Source organism: Silene latifolia, chromosome 2, assembly GCF_048544455.1.
Source record: "Silene latifolia isolate original U9 population chromosome 2, ASM4854445v1, whole genome shotgun sequence".
Taxonomy (NCBI): domain Eukaryota; kingdom Viridiplantae; phylum Streptophyta; class Magnoliopsida; order Caryophyllales; family Caryophyllaceae; genus Silene; species Silene latifolia.
The window spans coordinates 3,930,114-3,945,673 of NC_133527.1; the positions used below are offsets into that span (position 1 = coordinate 3,930,114).

Sequence of the window (15,560 nt, forward strand, 5' to 3'; positions counted from 1 at the left end):
AAGCTGTCTGCAGAAACATGCCTTCCTGTATTAACCGACGGAAACTTGCTGAAAGTTGGGTTTTGAGACGCTTGTATTCAGTTCACTTGCATTCAATTAACGGACAACGCATAAGTAATTATTTAGTGATCACTATTATGTGATTCTTAAAGTTGGATCGAACATTCTCATAGGCTTTTCAAGAACACACACTACAAATGCAAAATGGATAAATTGCAGAAGAAAATACATGGCACTTTTGGCGCTGTGCAAATGAAAGAAATCGCAGCCAAAGATAAATAGCGATTACATTAAACTGACATGAGTACACAGTAAATGAAACCCGTAATATTTCATAAGGTAACCATGATGAACTACATTAACAGAGTTTGAGGTCATGTTTCTCAGATGTCTTAGAAGCAAGTTATCCATACTATCCTTCTGGGTATGTTAGTAAAATCGACATGGCAGAGTCTATAAGATAATAGTGCATCTTCTAATAAAGAGAAGGCCGCGATGCTGCCATAACTCGGTTCGCCACAAAGAGACCCAATAAAGCTTGTATGAACATGGATCTTAAACAAAAAATAATCTACAACCTGAAAATGGTCTAATAAGCGAACGAATTCTGCACATCTGACAAAAGTAGTCTCATGCTCCAAATGTTGCAGCCTTGACGTTCTACATTCAACACTCAAAAATGGTAATAAGCGAACGAATTCTGCACATCTGACAAAAGTAGTCTCATGCTCCAAATGTTGCAGCCTTGACGTTCTACATTCAACACTCAAAAATGGGTTTAGTCTTACACTTGTAGCCACGCCCGAGGGTAAAATTAGCTCTGGTTTCCCATACCATCTTGGACTTCCAACTACTCCTACGAGCCTCTCAAGGAGCAATGTATCCTTTGCGGATGATATTGAGACACTTTCATGGGCGACTTACTAATATCAAGATCTCTTATCCGTTATGCTGTGGCAAAGTCTCAGAGATGTTAGTCAGCATCACCTAATCCATCACTTCCATCACCTCTCTTGGATATTTCTGTGTAATTAGACCCCGGTTTCTTTTTTTGTGAAGCAATTTCAGCATTTTTCCGTAGTACGGCTCCAGGAGACGGGTAGGGACGCTGTTGGAAAAGTGGCCCCTGAAAAACATATCACATCTGTGTCAGAATCCTGCAACCTAATAGCTGAAGAAGTTCCCAAATTCAGCAAATAATGCTCTCTATACTTGCATGAATTAGCTCCAACCAAAGAAATTGTTGTGCATTGAAGTAATGAGTAATGACTACAAATAGTAAAACAAAACAAAAAAACAGGAAAAATAGAAAAAAAAAATATAGTTACTAATTCTTTAGCAGATGGACAAGCGAACTCAAATTAGAGCCATTCAAAATTTCTATTAGGTGATAATCACATATTAGAGAGTACTTGACGGCTTGACGCTATCCACAGATGATTTCAATATTACGATTATTCTAATAAAGGTCAACAAGTTCTATAACAAAACTGATTTCATTAAGGGGTCGTAGAGAAACAAGATAATCGTGCCGTACCGTCGCCGTAGTATCTGCTGCTCGTGGCTGTACTCCCTTAAGACCTACAACCCTGTAGATCAGCAATTCAGAGATAACTTATCAATACTGCCGGAGCACACTCTTTCAGATCACTACTAAAATGGCCACATTGATAATTTGCACAATAGTTTATACTCCCTCCATTCAATATACATTGTCTCAGTGTTCTTTTAAGTCCATCACAATATAAATGGGCCCTTTCTACATCTATTAAAATAAAAATTGGACTTCTTAAGATATTATTAGGCCTTAATTAGACCCAATGGCAAAGGGTAATGTGGCATATCTAGATGTAAATTCATGAAGTCAAGGGGTAATAATGGTAATTCATCACAAAATGTTAAATACAACCTCTAGTCAAGTGTGGGCAGGATAGATGGGATGGATAGAGTAACTAATAATCATGCTGATAGGAAAAGACTAAACAAATGAATGCAGATTTCCCCTATACACCCTTAGGTTTTGCCACAAAGGCGCGTGAGCACACACGCAACAACAATATATCAAGTCAATACTTACTAGTAAGCACCAATAAGACTATATTCCTAGAAAGGGAAATCCCACAAATCAACACCACCAGCAAGCCACAAGGTCAACAATGAACGTGGGGGTTAGGAACATGATTCAACATACCAGCCACCACGAGGAGCATCAGAATAAGCGCTTGGGTCCATGGGATCCAATTCTTCATCCTCGCTGTAAGACCGTTTCTTATGAGATCTTCCACCTCCTTTGTTAATTGGAGGTCGTGAACCTGGCCTGTTTTGGAGATGAAAAAAAATTAGAACATTCATATTGATACCAATTCGTTTTTGGAACAAAAAAACTTAAGCGCATATCGAAAGACGAGGAGGTAGCCTCCCTCCTCTTCTGTTACTAATTCTGTATCCTCTGCCCAATAAAGAGAGAACTTTCAAGCAGGTCAAATGAACAAGGCAGGCATTAAAAGACCCTCGTATCAAATTAAAATGCCATCATTTTACACATTGAGAGTCTGCATGTTAAGGATCCATTATATTCTCTCTGGATATCACTGAGAAACATAGTACTAAATCACGGTTACGGTCACGGCCATAGTGGTCTAATCTCGCTTAATATGGGCAATATAGTTTTACAATGTGATTGCCTAAATCTTTAAATCTCCAAGACGACTATATCATAGAGTCTCTTCCAAACACCAACCCTTGCAGTGGTTAAAAGTTTTAACGGGAAGGACTGACTGTCCATTAAATTGTACAACCTTCTTTCCACTCATTTATACACAGTTCAATTTTGGGCCTTTTCACTCAATCTTATACATATACATTTTCTTGTGAAGTAAATTTTTAAGTGCTGAAGTGACAATTTTACCCATAATTATACCCCTTTCTCACTTTCTCGTCTCTCACAAGTCACAACCAACACATCAGACACCACCGATGTTACTTCGATACTTCACTTTGGTTGTGTCCCATGTCGGACACTTGAAGTGCCTGACACGAAACGACACTGTGACACTTCATTAGCGCAAAATAACTGTATTCGCCACTCAGACACTGTGTCGTGTCCGACACTTGCAACCGAGTTGGAGTAACATAGGCTATCACAACTACCTTCCACCAACCAGCACAATCACTTCCCACAAAAAGTCACCACAACCACTTCCTTCTATCACCTAAAATCAACAATCCCTCAACATACTACCTCTCACCAAGCCATCACAAACCTATGACCCAAAAGAAGATCTGGTTGTTGTGGTCAAGGTAAAGAAGTTAATAAGGGAGTATCTCATGCAAGTGGGAGGATCACAGCTGATGCCCCACACCTGTCACACATCACCACCAACGCCACTTAACCATTGTACATCACCGCCAACGTCCCACCACAGTCCATAGTCGAATTCACCCCTACCCACCCAAACTTGACCTCTACTCTGCAGCCGTTGATTTGGTGGTGGTCAATCAGGTGGTTTACATGGGAGACAAGACATCGTCAGGGGTGGTGGAGATTGGACTGAATTTAGGGGAGAGAGAACACCAGTGAAGAGGGCCATACTCAGAGTGATTGCCGATGGGTTGGGGTTAGTAGAGAGGAGATCTAGGGGCAGTAGACTGGTTAGATGGTGGGGTGGGAGAGGCTCTTGATAGGGTTGGGTGCAAGAGACTGAGGGCATTTGCGGTGAAGTTGGGAAATGGAATGAAACTATGATTTTCCTTTACCAGTGTGCAAAACTCAAATACATACAAATGAGATGAAACTTGAAGAAACGGCATAGAAGAATCTGGAACTAGGAAGGAAGTTTACAACAACCCCCTAGAACTCTGTCTACTCCTACACTCCACCAAATGGTTCAAGAATCTTAACAAAAGCTTGTATTCCGCACAGTTAGTATTTTCTCCTTTTTAGACTATCAATAACTCAGGCCTTCAACTATGTTTATCATTAGTTCCTGCAACCCTACGTAGACCTAATTCTTGAATTTAAAAATTAACTTCTTTTCCTTAACCTACTCACAAGCACCATTCTTATTTTTGATGTTTTATCAACCCCTATTTAACCTACTTTAACCCAACATTTCTTCTATATTTGGTATACCACAAAAGTAACATTAATCAAAATAATAAGATTTTTAACCCAATTTATTTATACTCAAAATTAATACTTTTAATGTTTGTATGAAAGTTTTAGATCTTTTTTTTTTTTGTTTTTTTTTCACAAATAGAAGATAACCTATTGATAAAATAAATAGAATTAAAATGATCACCAAAATATATCAAATGTGATCTCTATTTGTAGAGAAAGAAAAACTAGTGACATTGGTGTAATTTGTAGATTTTTTTGTTGTTGTTGTAAAACTTAAGTTATCAATTTCAAGTTATAAAATGCTGCAACAAAAATTCTGACAGAAAAATCCACCTCCAATTAGTGGCTGCCACGAGGCACCAACCCTTCCCCCCTGCAAGTTGGTCTAACTGTTCCTGCTGGGAAAGGGTGGAAAGCCTTTCTCACTTGGGTTTGATTTCTAAATTTTGCTTTTATTTAGTTTCCATTTTTTGTCCTTATACAAGCCCTAGATCTACTAAACCCAACCAATAAACATTGTGTTAGATCATAAATTAATGAACTGGGCGAAAAGCTTTCTGAGTTGATAAGTGTTTGAAACTTGATCCTTGCCACGGCAAGACTCAAGACAACTTCTCTAAACCTTAAAAGAAAATTAGACACCTCTAGTCATATTGCATTAGCTAATGGAAACAACTGAATAGAGACCCAACTCGGTTCTCATAACTTCTCCAAGAAGAGGGGCTTTTCTATATGATGGGCAGGCTAAATCATTGGCAACTGTTACCCAAAAAACAACCATCTTTCCTAAATATAGAGCTTGCATCTAATTATACTCTATAGCTAGCATTGACATTTGAGAGTGTATGTTAGTATATTCTAACGAAGATAATCAAACCATTTGGAAGATGAAAAGTAGCTCAAACCTTTGAGGGGGGTATTTTCCGTCTGTATCTTGTGTGCCATTCAGGTCTTTGTTACCCTGCTGCTTGTGTTCTTGTAATAAGAATTGGCTTTGAGGAAGTTTAAGAGTCCTGTGTTTTATATCACATAAAGTAAGAAATGGAGAAACAGGCAGTGAACGTGAAAAGAAACAAGCATTAAGCCAATAACCTCCTCAAATTATGAGAAGTGGCATGAATATTTTTCTGGGAGTCTGAGACCTTATGACAATACAGAAGCAATGTCCATAAGAGAACACGTGTGAGACATGTTTACGTTCAAATTGAATTGAGTCGTGATGTCAACAGCGTGCCATATGTTTTCAGAGTTCACAGCCAGGAAGGGCCACTTATTTAGAGTATCAATATTGAGACATGTTTACGTTCTTAGCATAATAATAGCTTGCATAACCAAGTTTTACCTTGTGCAGTGATTACAGTAATCCCAGGTCTGAACAAGTCCTACCCCCCAACCACCACAATTCAGGCATCTCTCAGCCAAGGAAGAAAGCTCAGCCCAAATATCATCATGGTTCTTGGAGGTAGCACTCTGCACATGGGAGACAACCTGTTGCAACACATGGGGTCGTTCCCATTGTGAAACTTGGGTTTTCTTGTTGAAGTAGTACTTTTGACCTGTGGAGAATAGAGCAATATAATCAAAATTTAATGACAACAAAGGCAACCATATGATCTAAGACTTCTTTCTTGATAACTTAATCTAATATTTCAACCACAAATCTCTGTTTCATAATTGAATAGAATTCTGAAAAATGTACCCTACGTCCCGGTCATTTGTTTACATATGGCACAAAGACCAACGAAAGGAGTGATTTATGCCTTCAGATTTACAAAAAGTGAAAAAGCAACATGCACAAAAGAAGAAAAAGTAACTTTTACATACCTAAACAAAAACGTAAACAAATGACTATGAGACCCATTTAAGGAAACCATAAACAAATGACTGGGATAGAGGGAGCATATATATATTAAAAGAGGTCAAGAAAATTCAAACAAACCCCAGCTACCAGAATAAGAGAAACAAGAAGATAATTTCCTCTAGAATCTGTTGAGCATTATAGTTTAATTAAGAGTAGGTCTCCCCTAAGACTATCTTATCTTAAGACGACACAATGTCAACATTTTTTTTAATAGAAAGACAATTGAATGATAAAATGCTAGAACTAAAGTTATCATTTTTTAACAAAAAAACTGATGGTAACATATTATCAAGAAATATTTACATTTTATCATAAATTGGTCACATTTTGTCCGTCTTATTTCAGACGAAAAAAGTCCGTCTCAAACAATTGTTCATGTTTTGATATGAGGCTATGAGATAAAAGTTTTCTAGTTCATCAACAAACAATTTGTCTCTCTTACAGAATTACATATGACAATCGAGAGTCAAGGAATCCGGTTATTAGGGCTATGCATCGGTCCGAGACCATTATGGACCGGACCGAATTGGACCCGATCAAACACCAAAAATTGAAAATTTAATAGACCTTAAAAAGATCGGTACAGCCTGTTTCAGACCTAATTTTTGGTTCAGTCCGCCCCTATCTAATACCTAAATGGCTAAATCATTAAATATAATATACGAGTATTAGGGTAACTAAATTAACATCAGCATTGTAAGTCATATACATCTATCAATAAATAAATTCTGTAACTTTTATACTCCGTACATAATTGTTCAATAAATTCGAAGAATTAAGTTTTAAAAAAAATGATATATTACAGTCCAGACCTTGATATTTCGGATTAGGACTCAACAAAACCGAAGTCTGAAATTATAAAATGTGATGATAAAAAAAAATCACACAGCGATGGTTTCACAATTCAATAAACATCAGATGCCAAATTGATAATATATGCCTTCTCATTTATATTGTCCGATACTCGATACTCTGAATCTCTGATTGTCTCTATCTCTTTCTCTCATCATTGTGACTACACCATTTTAATTGACCAATGTTTTCTCTAATGCACTAAGGCTGCAAAATGATAATATGAAAAGTTTATTTTGATAGATATTGAAAAAAGTACTACCTCCGACTCAATAGATTCTTTACACTTTTATTCACTTGAGGACTATTTTAATAAAATGTAAAGAAATCTATTGAGACGGAGGGAGTAATAGTCAAATTTGATATTGGTTGACCACCAAGTGAGATAGGGATGATATAAATGGGATGGAACCATGGAGGGACTATGAAAAGTGAAAACCATGACCAAGTAGTATCATTATTTCAACATAAAAACTGCCGAGCTGCGGAGAATCAAATGACTCAAGAAAATAATAACAGACTCTGAAATTATCAGCACAAAAAGTTAATGGGTCATCACCCACCTTCTAAAAAATTCTACTACGTATATAGTTTGATATGATTATAGTGATTCTTTGCTTTCAGGTGAGGTACAATTTTCTAAGTTATGTTAAATTTAAAAAGCTTTGAGAGAAGGGTCTCGCAAAGATAAAACAGATGTGGAAATGACAATAGGCAGTTCGTTGATCACTTATTGGAAGAAATGTCCCGTATCCACCCAATTACATTTAATCAAGCATTTCTAATTGTGGAAGCATCTTGGTTTTAAAGGAAGAGAAAGAGAAAATATTCACCACAACATTTTCTAGCAGATTAAAATACATTTGTGTTATACCTGACGTCTCATCTAATGTCTCCACCCAATCTTCAGGCATGGTTAAGCTTGATTGGCTTTGTGAACTAGCATTTGTCTCCACTGGTCTTTCCCACTGAGTCTTTCCAGACGTTTCATTGTAGTAATATGACACGCCACTTTCAGGGTCCTTTGCTTCAACCTATGTGAATGCCAATGCATATCCATGAACTTTTCCTGGCTCAAACTTGCTTGAAATATATAAAGCAGGAAACAAAATCCTTCCTAATTTGAAGTTGCAAAATTAATGTTAACCATGCTCCCCCTGTCCATGGTGTTTATCTTCCGTTCAATTTTAGGGTGCTCAAGAACAACTTGTTCAGTTTTTACGTAAGGGTTATTTCATGGGAATAATCCAACCTAAGTCGCCTCTTCTCATATTAATCCATCCTACTGTTTAACTGAGAATAATCTTACCTATTACATCATTTAACTTTTATTGAACCCATGGAAGGGAAACCTGAAGAACCGGTTTCCTTAACTATTTAACCCTAATTAGTCAACCTTACTCTCCTCCCAAGTCTCCAACAGACTGTCCTCTAACCACCACCCTACTGCAATCGTCTCACCCAACCCCACGCCAACCACCACCCACAACTGAACCCACACATACCACCATTTGTAAACAAGAACAAGATTAGCAGCAGGAAAATGACTGTTAAAAATTTGAACAGCAGTAGCATTCAAAATCTTAGGATGATGATGTTGAAAATCAACAACCCTAGTTCTACAAATTGGACAATGTAATGCCCTTAGTAACCATTGATCAATACATTCTTCATGATAAACATGTTTACATTTTCATGAAAACCCTAATTATTTCCCCCTTTTCAAATTCCCCCAAACAAATCGCACAACTCTCGTTTTCCTGCTGCTCCATTGTCGAATTACCGTTTTGGGGATTGGGTTCGTATGGGATTGCGGGCATTGATTTGAGGGCAAAACGGTTAAGTGGACTGTCTTCTGATAATGGAGTATTTGGGGGATTAGGGTTTTCATTATTGTTGTTGATTTGATTGTTGTTGTTGTTGTATAAAGGAAGATTCGAGGAGTTTGATATGTAAGATTGAATGCATCTTTGAATGTAATTAAGAAAAATGACAGTGAAAACAATGGCGATGAATACGCCAAATGATGTGCAATCTGTTCTTCCTCTGCAATCAATGTGTCCATTTCAATTTGGGGATTTTGATTTTGGAAGATGATAATGGAGAAGAGGAAGGGTTTTGATTGATTTGGGGTTGAATGTTCGTCTTTTTCTTTCTTTCTTTTTCTTGAGATATGGGAGTTTCAGCAATAAGGGAGAAAAAATAAAAAAAATTGGATCCACATGTGACCTGTTAGAAAATCGGTTGTAACAGGTCAAATAAGGGGTGGCTTCAGTGCAGGTTAAATGATGCAATAGGTAAGATTATTCTCAGTTAAACACTAGGATGGATTAATATAAGAAGAGGAGGCTTAGTTTGGATTATTCTCATGAAATAACCCTTTTACGTAATCATGTGAGTCTGAGAGAGGGCTTAACATATGTGCACAGTAAAAAAAGATGCTAACCCTCTGGGACAAGGGGAGCAACATTTATATACACAAACCAGAAGTGACCGATGAAAAAGTAAAATATTGATGGTTCAAGTTCCAAGTAATTAGATTTTGCTATAACTTTAGACATTCTGAGATTTCCAACTCACCCATCCAGGCGCTAGGTTGCCATAACCTGATAATTGAGTTACTTGCGTGTCTTGCTTCTGCAAAATAATTGAAATACAGTTAAATTTAGCAAAGGGCAAAGGCAGTTTAGTACAACAAATTATCAGAACATTGTACTCACTACCACACTGCTCATTTGTCAGGTAAAATGCAAACCCATTTCAAAAAGATTATTTGCGTTGTAGCATACAGATGAAAACTTCAAACAGGTGCTAAACTTACAGAAGCAAGAACAGCATGGTCATCTTTAGAAGAAGCATCTTTTAAAATTCCTCTTTGTTTGAGCCTCTGCTTGAGGAACTCCGGCAACTCTTTAGCCCCCTGCTTGTGCTGTGATTCTACTCCCAGGCCAACACTAGTCTCATTTTTCCCAAAGCCACTAATACCTGCTGTTCCTGAATAATCAAATCAGATTATCAACGAATATAAACAGTCAACAATTAGAAAAAAAAAAATAGACAATCTAGATAGAAAAGCAACAACATTTAAAAACAGTCTTACCAAGGGATGCAGAATGAAAATAAGCACCTCCACCTGGCACCCCATAACCATTACCTATCTCCAGGTTATCTGAAAAGTGAAAACAATAATATATAAATCCAACAAAAATTCAAAAAATGAATTATTACTTGACGTCAATAAGTAGTCTCCGAGATGCCAAGTATAATATGCATCTATGACAACAAATGACAATAACATCACTAAGCAAGAAGAATCGCTTATAGAGGTATTACAATTCAACATCAAGAATAAAATCTAATATATAGAGCCCTAAATTTCCATCAAAAAATTTCTGCACCCTTTTTCATTTATGACTACATATTTTGTAAATGTTCTCGTCTCTACTACAGTTGGTCAACAATATTCAGCATTCATTACCCACTTCTCTACGTATGTCAGCAAAGAGAAATTAGAAGTTGTTATGATCGTGTAATTATAAATGTAAGGTGTAATCCACTTTACATGTAAGCACGTTTTGACTACGCTGAACATATGACAATGAAATTTTAGATGCAGGTGTTAACGCCATAAATTGTGTACACTAGTACATTGAGTGCGACTCCTAAATGACACAGTTTATGCAAGTTTGCAACTACTGACCCCCAGAAGGAGAGTGTATTACTGGTTTACATGATCAAACAGCAAATAGTTAATAATTTTTATGTTATCTCAGTCTTCTCCAGATTCAACATTTCCTTTTAAGATGAGTTTCCCTTGGTTTCTTTTTTTGGCGTTAACAGTTAGACATCAATGGGAAACTTTTTTCCGTGAGCCTTGCAATAGACCCTCCCTTTCTGAGGATACTAATCTTTCATCAGTCAAAAGGAACATCAATCTTACTATTACTTACTTACAGGAATGCACACATACTTTCTCATCCCCTTTTAAAAAAATATTTTTGTCATCACGATGGCCTGGTGTTCTCTCATATTTGGTGGAGTGTATTCAGGTCCTAAGCATATGAGAGATTTCTCACCCTTATAAGGACCGTGATACAAAATGTGGGATCGGTCACCGTCCAATCGCAAAGTCGTGGAATCGAAATGTAGCCGAAGTAATATCAACGGCCGTGGTTGGTGCAGTTGCAATTTCAGAGTTGTTTATGTGGATATATATTAACTTCTTGAAAACTGAATTTCTAGATGATTTTTCAAGGTAGTAGTTTATTGTCTCTTTTTTCACCTCATTCTTGATAAAAACATGGAAACTTTGCCAAACACTCCCTTTATTATACCACGTTTGTGAAACACTCCTTTTTAATCAACCAACTGTAATTAATGTAATACTCTCTTTTATATTGACTTTTATGTTAAATTCTTCCATTTAAAAAGACAATTTTTTGGCCTTCGACTCTGTCATAGAATCATCTACTCACTTGAAGAAATTACGCCACACATTCTCACTTGAAAAAATTACACCACGCATCACACGCTTCCCTTTCTCACTGTTATTTTTTCTTCCCGAAAAAGATGGAGCATTTAAGCTCAGAATATTTTGAAGTAAAAAGTGTCACGCCAAAATATCGCCATTTCGTATAGGACGTTGTATGATGGAAAATTAATAAGGCATATCAATACCACGAAAAGCATCTTAAAAGCCTAAATCTAAGGGTTTAAGATGTGCTCACAAGTCAGAAATGAAACCTAATCAAACAAATTTGTTCCCTGGGATTTGTAAACATTAATGTATAATTTGATCTCAAATGCTCTTTGATTTTAATAATGTCATAAGAACATAAACCAAGCATGAAAAGAGGTGCTGGAGGAAAGGGGATCGACAAGCGATGCAGATGCGGCAAAGGTGTCGGAAAATGTAGGGCTAATTCAAAGAAACACAGCAGTTTTACGACAATTATGGCTTGCATTTAGAGTTATATGAGCGACTACCAACATAATATAGGTCTCCCAACTCCAATGATCAAATCATTACTCACAAAGTTACAACAAAAGCTAATAAGCATGCCCAATGATAATCAAAAATTCGTTAACTCAGCAATAGAGTGATATTGACCATGTCAATCTCTTAAAAGCACTTGAGTTGCATGGTCATAAATTCCCAGAAAATGAAATAGTTCAGTAACTCCTACATATGCTCTATTTCAACATTGTAAAGGATATGTTTTCTTTCAATTGCACCAACCAAGGCATCTATTTTCAATTTTCTCTTACATTGTTCTTTCCACCTAACCGCCCCTCTCCCAAAGCTAAGATGGACATCTTTTCAGTATTTATGATGCTACAGGTTATGATATTCCCAATAGCTTTAACTCCAAAGTGAAAAGGGGGGTCGGAAATTAACCTTTTGCAGGAGCAGAGGGCTTCCCACGCTTTACAGCCATTTCTGACCGATGCTCTGAAGTAAGTTTCAGTAGATGCTCCTGCATACGACAAGAATAAGAATGAAGGTTCATCAGCTAGAGAAAATAAAACATATACATAAAATGCAAATACAGCGAAAACAGAACCCCACTGCTCTCCATAAAATGAGTAGGTTTCTCTTAGTTGCCATGAGATGCTTTGAAATAATTATGAATGCACGATAAATAAATAAATAAATAGGATAGCACGCCTCGAAACTGACCTTTATCGCATTTGGATCTTGCTGTCCGGAAAAAATGTCCTTATCATCAGGCAGCGTGCTAGTTCCTCTGACCTCCCTGAAGTGAAATAACTAATAAATGTGATGTGATTTATGGGTTTAAAATCACAGTTGTCGGTCCTACAAAAAAATCCAAAAACAATAGAGGCAAACCTTTGGCTTTGTATAACTTGTTGGGTGGCATTTTCCTGGTCAATATAGACAACGAAAATATTCAATCACGCTAAAGTCTAAACCCTTAACAAGCTCAAAAAAAGACAGCCAAATTCCAAATGACGATTACTTGTTCACGCAATAAAGCAGCCTGAACAGCTGTCTCAATCTCATCATCTGGTTTACGAGCATGATGCAAAGAAGGTTGATTGGTATTAAAAGGTTCAGAAGATTCTACTCTGGATAAGTTCACGTCAACTTTATCGTCTTCTTTCTTATCCTTCCACTGATCAACGGCACCTTCCGTACGTGATGCTTCCGTATCGCCAGTACCTCCATCATGAGAAATTCCCGAACCGGATGGAGTTGCCACAAGACCGCCATATGGTCCCACATGGAAGTTGCTTGTACCAGGAAACTGTTGTGCTTGTTGACTGTGCGGAATAGGAGCGACAACCCCATTACCATACTGATAAGTATTTGGCATATGAGCAGGGAACTGAGAATACGGAGAAGCACCAGTAAATTGAGACTGTGGACCGACATTGGGAGGGATGCCCTGGCCATGTGGAGGTGGAGTAACACCATAATGCGGAACAGGTAACTGATGGCCAGGATGCTGATAGAACGATTGGTCAAGCGGTCTCGGAAAATGGGCATAGGGCTGTAATGAAGCTACAGGTGCTACCCCAACAGGCGGATAAGTTTGCGACGATTGCACCCCGGGAGGAGGTGGATTTCCATAATGACTGTCCATAATTACAAATAACTATACTTCCTAATCCTTTCCCGAGCTAAAAATAAGACCATCTCACATTACGATAATTTGTAAAAGTAAAGTGGACAACATCTGCAAAAAAATAAGTGTGATTCAGCTCAACATTATCAAGCTCAATTCTGCCCTTACCCGTCAATTAAAGCTCTAATTGACGACAAAGTCTCCTGAAAGACAGTCTCACTTTACAATAATTTGTGACAAATAACATAACTAGCATGTGAGAGCTATTGCGATATGCTAGAGGTATTACAATAAGCTTATCATGAAACCGTCTCATACAATAATTGTCAACGATTATCGAAACCTAATCCTTTTTCGAGCTAAAACACGCCTCAACAGACGATCATATCAACATAAATCTCGATTACATAACTTAACAAAAGGTCATAAATGTCAATTGGATAACATCTGCACAAAAAAACTATGATTCAATTCACCATTATCAAGCTCAATTCCGCCATTACTCGTCAATTAGAGCTCTAATTGAGTCTCCTGAAAGACCGTCTCCACATTATGATAACGATAACTTGTAATAAATAGCGATGAGTTTATCATGAGACCGTCTCATACAAGAATTAGCGCTAACTAAATGTTATTCAAACGAGAGCCTAATTTCAGACTATGAAATAATCAAAGTATATCAAATTGCTGGAAAATAAAACAATTAATTGATACAGAAAAAAAAATTAGGAAGAACAAACCTTGTAAATTTGAATTTTTGAACGAGAAAGCTCGATTAAACACAAATTCTTCGTAGCTACTTTAGAAATTTACAATATATAACTTCGACTCTTAAATTATTGTGTTCAATACTTCAATTGTTAGGGTTTTAATGATACTCGTATTTGTCTTGCAATTTAGGGAGGGTTTGAGACAATGTATTTTTCTTTTTTTTTTTTAACAGCATTTTTGGCTTTTTTTTTCGGAATTACTTTTTCACATACGAACTATACTCTTTAAGTTTTCACATACACTTTTTCATTAATTTTTCATATCATACCCTTCTACCTAAACCTACAAAAATTAAGTTTTATTTTTTCTCTAAAATCAAATCTAATTGCTCTAACAACTTGAACAATGGATTGTAATTCTGCAATAAGTGAAGTAATTCAATTCCTTAGCAATTATCAATATGTTTTATTAAAATCATTAGGATTTATCAATTAGTGAGAATAATATGTTTAATTGTGTATCAAATATCAATTAAAAATTACTAGGGTTTATCAATTATTATCAATTAATTTATTGCTCATATAGTCGGCTGCTTTTAACGTGAAGCAATGATGCAATGTCAAATCAAGATTGATTGGCAAATGTGCTCTAGCGTATACTTAATCAACCAAAGCTCTGAAATCTGCCGCCAATGAAAATGGTGTGTATAATGAACATGTATAATTAGTTATCGTGTTCCCTTCTTACACTTTTGTCGGTTCTATGATTCAGTACTTTGCTGGGTTGGTAGAGTGCGCGAGAAGAGCGCGCGGGAGAGGGAAGGCCGGACAAGGGTAGTCGGAAAAAGGGGAAGGCGAGGTCGATCGGAGTTTGGATCGGCCGGAATAAGGTCGGACGAGGTGGGTTGCCAGAGGGAGGTGACTATAAGGGAGATGAAAAAATCAATTATAGGGAAAAAATGATAAGGGTATAATTGTAAAAGGCGTATGTGAAAGAGTAAAATGCGTATGTGAAAAAGTACAACCTTTTTTTTTGGTAACGAGGTAATAGAGTTGGCATTGGGCCGGCCCATCATGCCTTCCCAAAAATTGGTCCGGCCCAGGCACGAATATTGGGTTGGCCGTGCCGTGTAAGGGGGGAGGGTGGATAATGTATTACCCTTCATGATAATAATAAAATCGGGAGGTGAATAATTACTCTTATAACAAACACGGAAAATGCACCTCACATCTCACTCCCCTATCCATTTCCCCCATTTTACCCTCAGTCCAATCAAGCCCTAAGTGAAACTAGTTTTATTCCCTACAAAATTCCACGAGGCTGTTTTTTAAAACCTTTGACATAATCTTGTAATGTATCAACCAGTTTAGATCCCGCGCGATGGTTCCTCCTAGGCATGTAACTTGACAAATCGTAAGACTTTTAG

General features: G+C 37.1%; 1 protein-coding gene across 1 annotated transcript; it reads right to left on the minus strand.

The window, feature by feature from the left end:
• Positions 1-195: 195 nt before the first annotated feature.
• On the minus strand, positions 196-14,271 carry LOC141642047 (uncharacterized). Its single transcript, XM_074450711.1, has 15 exons — positions 14,164-14,271; positions 12,815-13,534; positions 12,685-12,719; positions 12,514-12,589; positions 12,232-12,310; positions 9,934-10,002; positions 9,655-9,827; positions 9,414-9,470; positions 7,708-7,867; positions 5,463-5,676; positions 5,026-5,133; positions 2,192-2,317; positions 1,538-1,589; positions 707-1,126; positions 196-615 (listed from the first exon to the last, which is right to left on the minus strand). Exons 2-14 carry the CDS (start codon positions 13,439-13,441, stop codon positions 974-976), a joined length of 1,929 nt encoding a protein of 642 aa, XP_074306812.1. The 5' UTR covers positions 13,442-13,534; positions 14,164-14,271; the 3' UTR covers positions 196-615; positions 707-973.
• Positions 14,272-15,560: the final 1,289 nt, after the last annotated feature.

What these genes read in the sequence shown, in the direction of transcription:
- LOC141642047 (XM_074450711.1), bottom strand. Translation starts at nt 13,441, where the DNA reads ATGGACAGTCATTATGGAAATCCACCTCCTCCCGGGGTGCAATCGTCG. An exon ending in ACCATGCTGTTCTTGCTTCT is followed by an intron (nt 9,471 to 9,654) that starts GTAAGTTTAGCA and finishes ATTATTTTGCAG; the next exon opens with AAGCAAGACACGCAAGTAAC. An exon ending in CAGCAGATACTACGGCGACG is followed by an intron (nt 1,127 to 1,537) that starts GTACGGCACGAT and finishes TATGTTTTTCAG; the next exon opens with GGGCCACTTTTCCAACAGCG.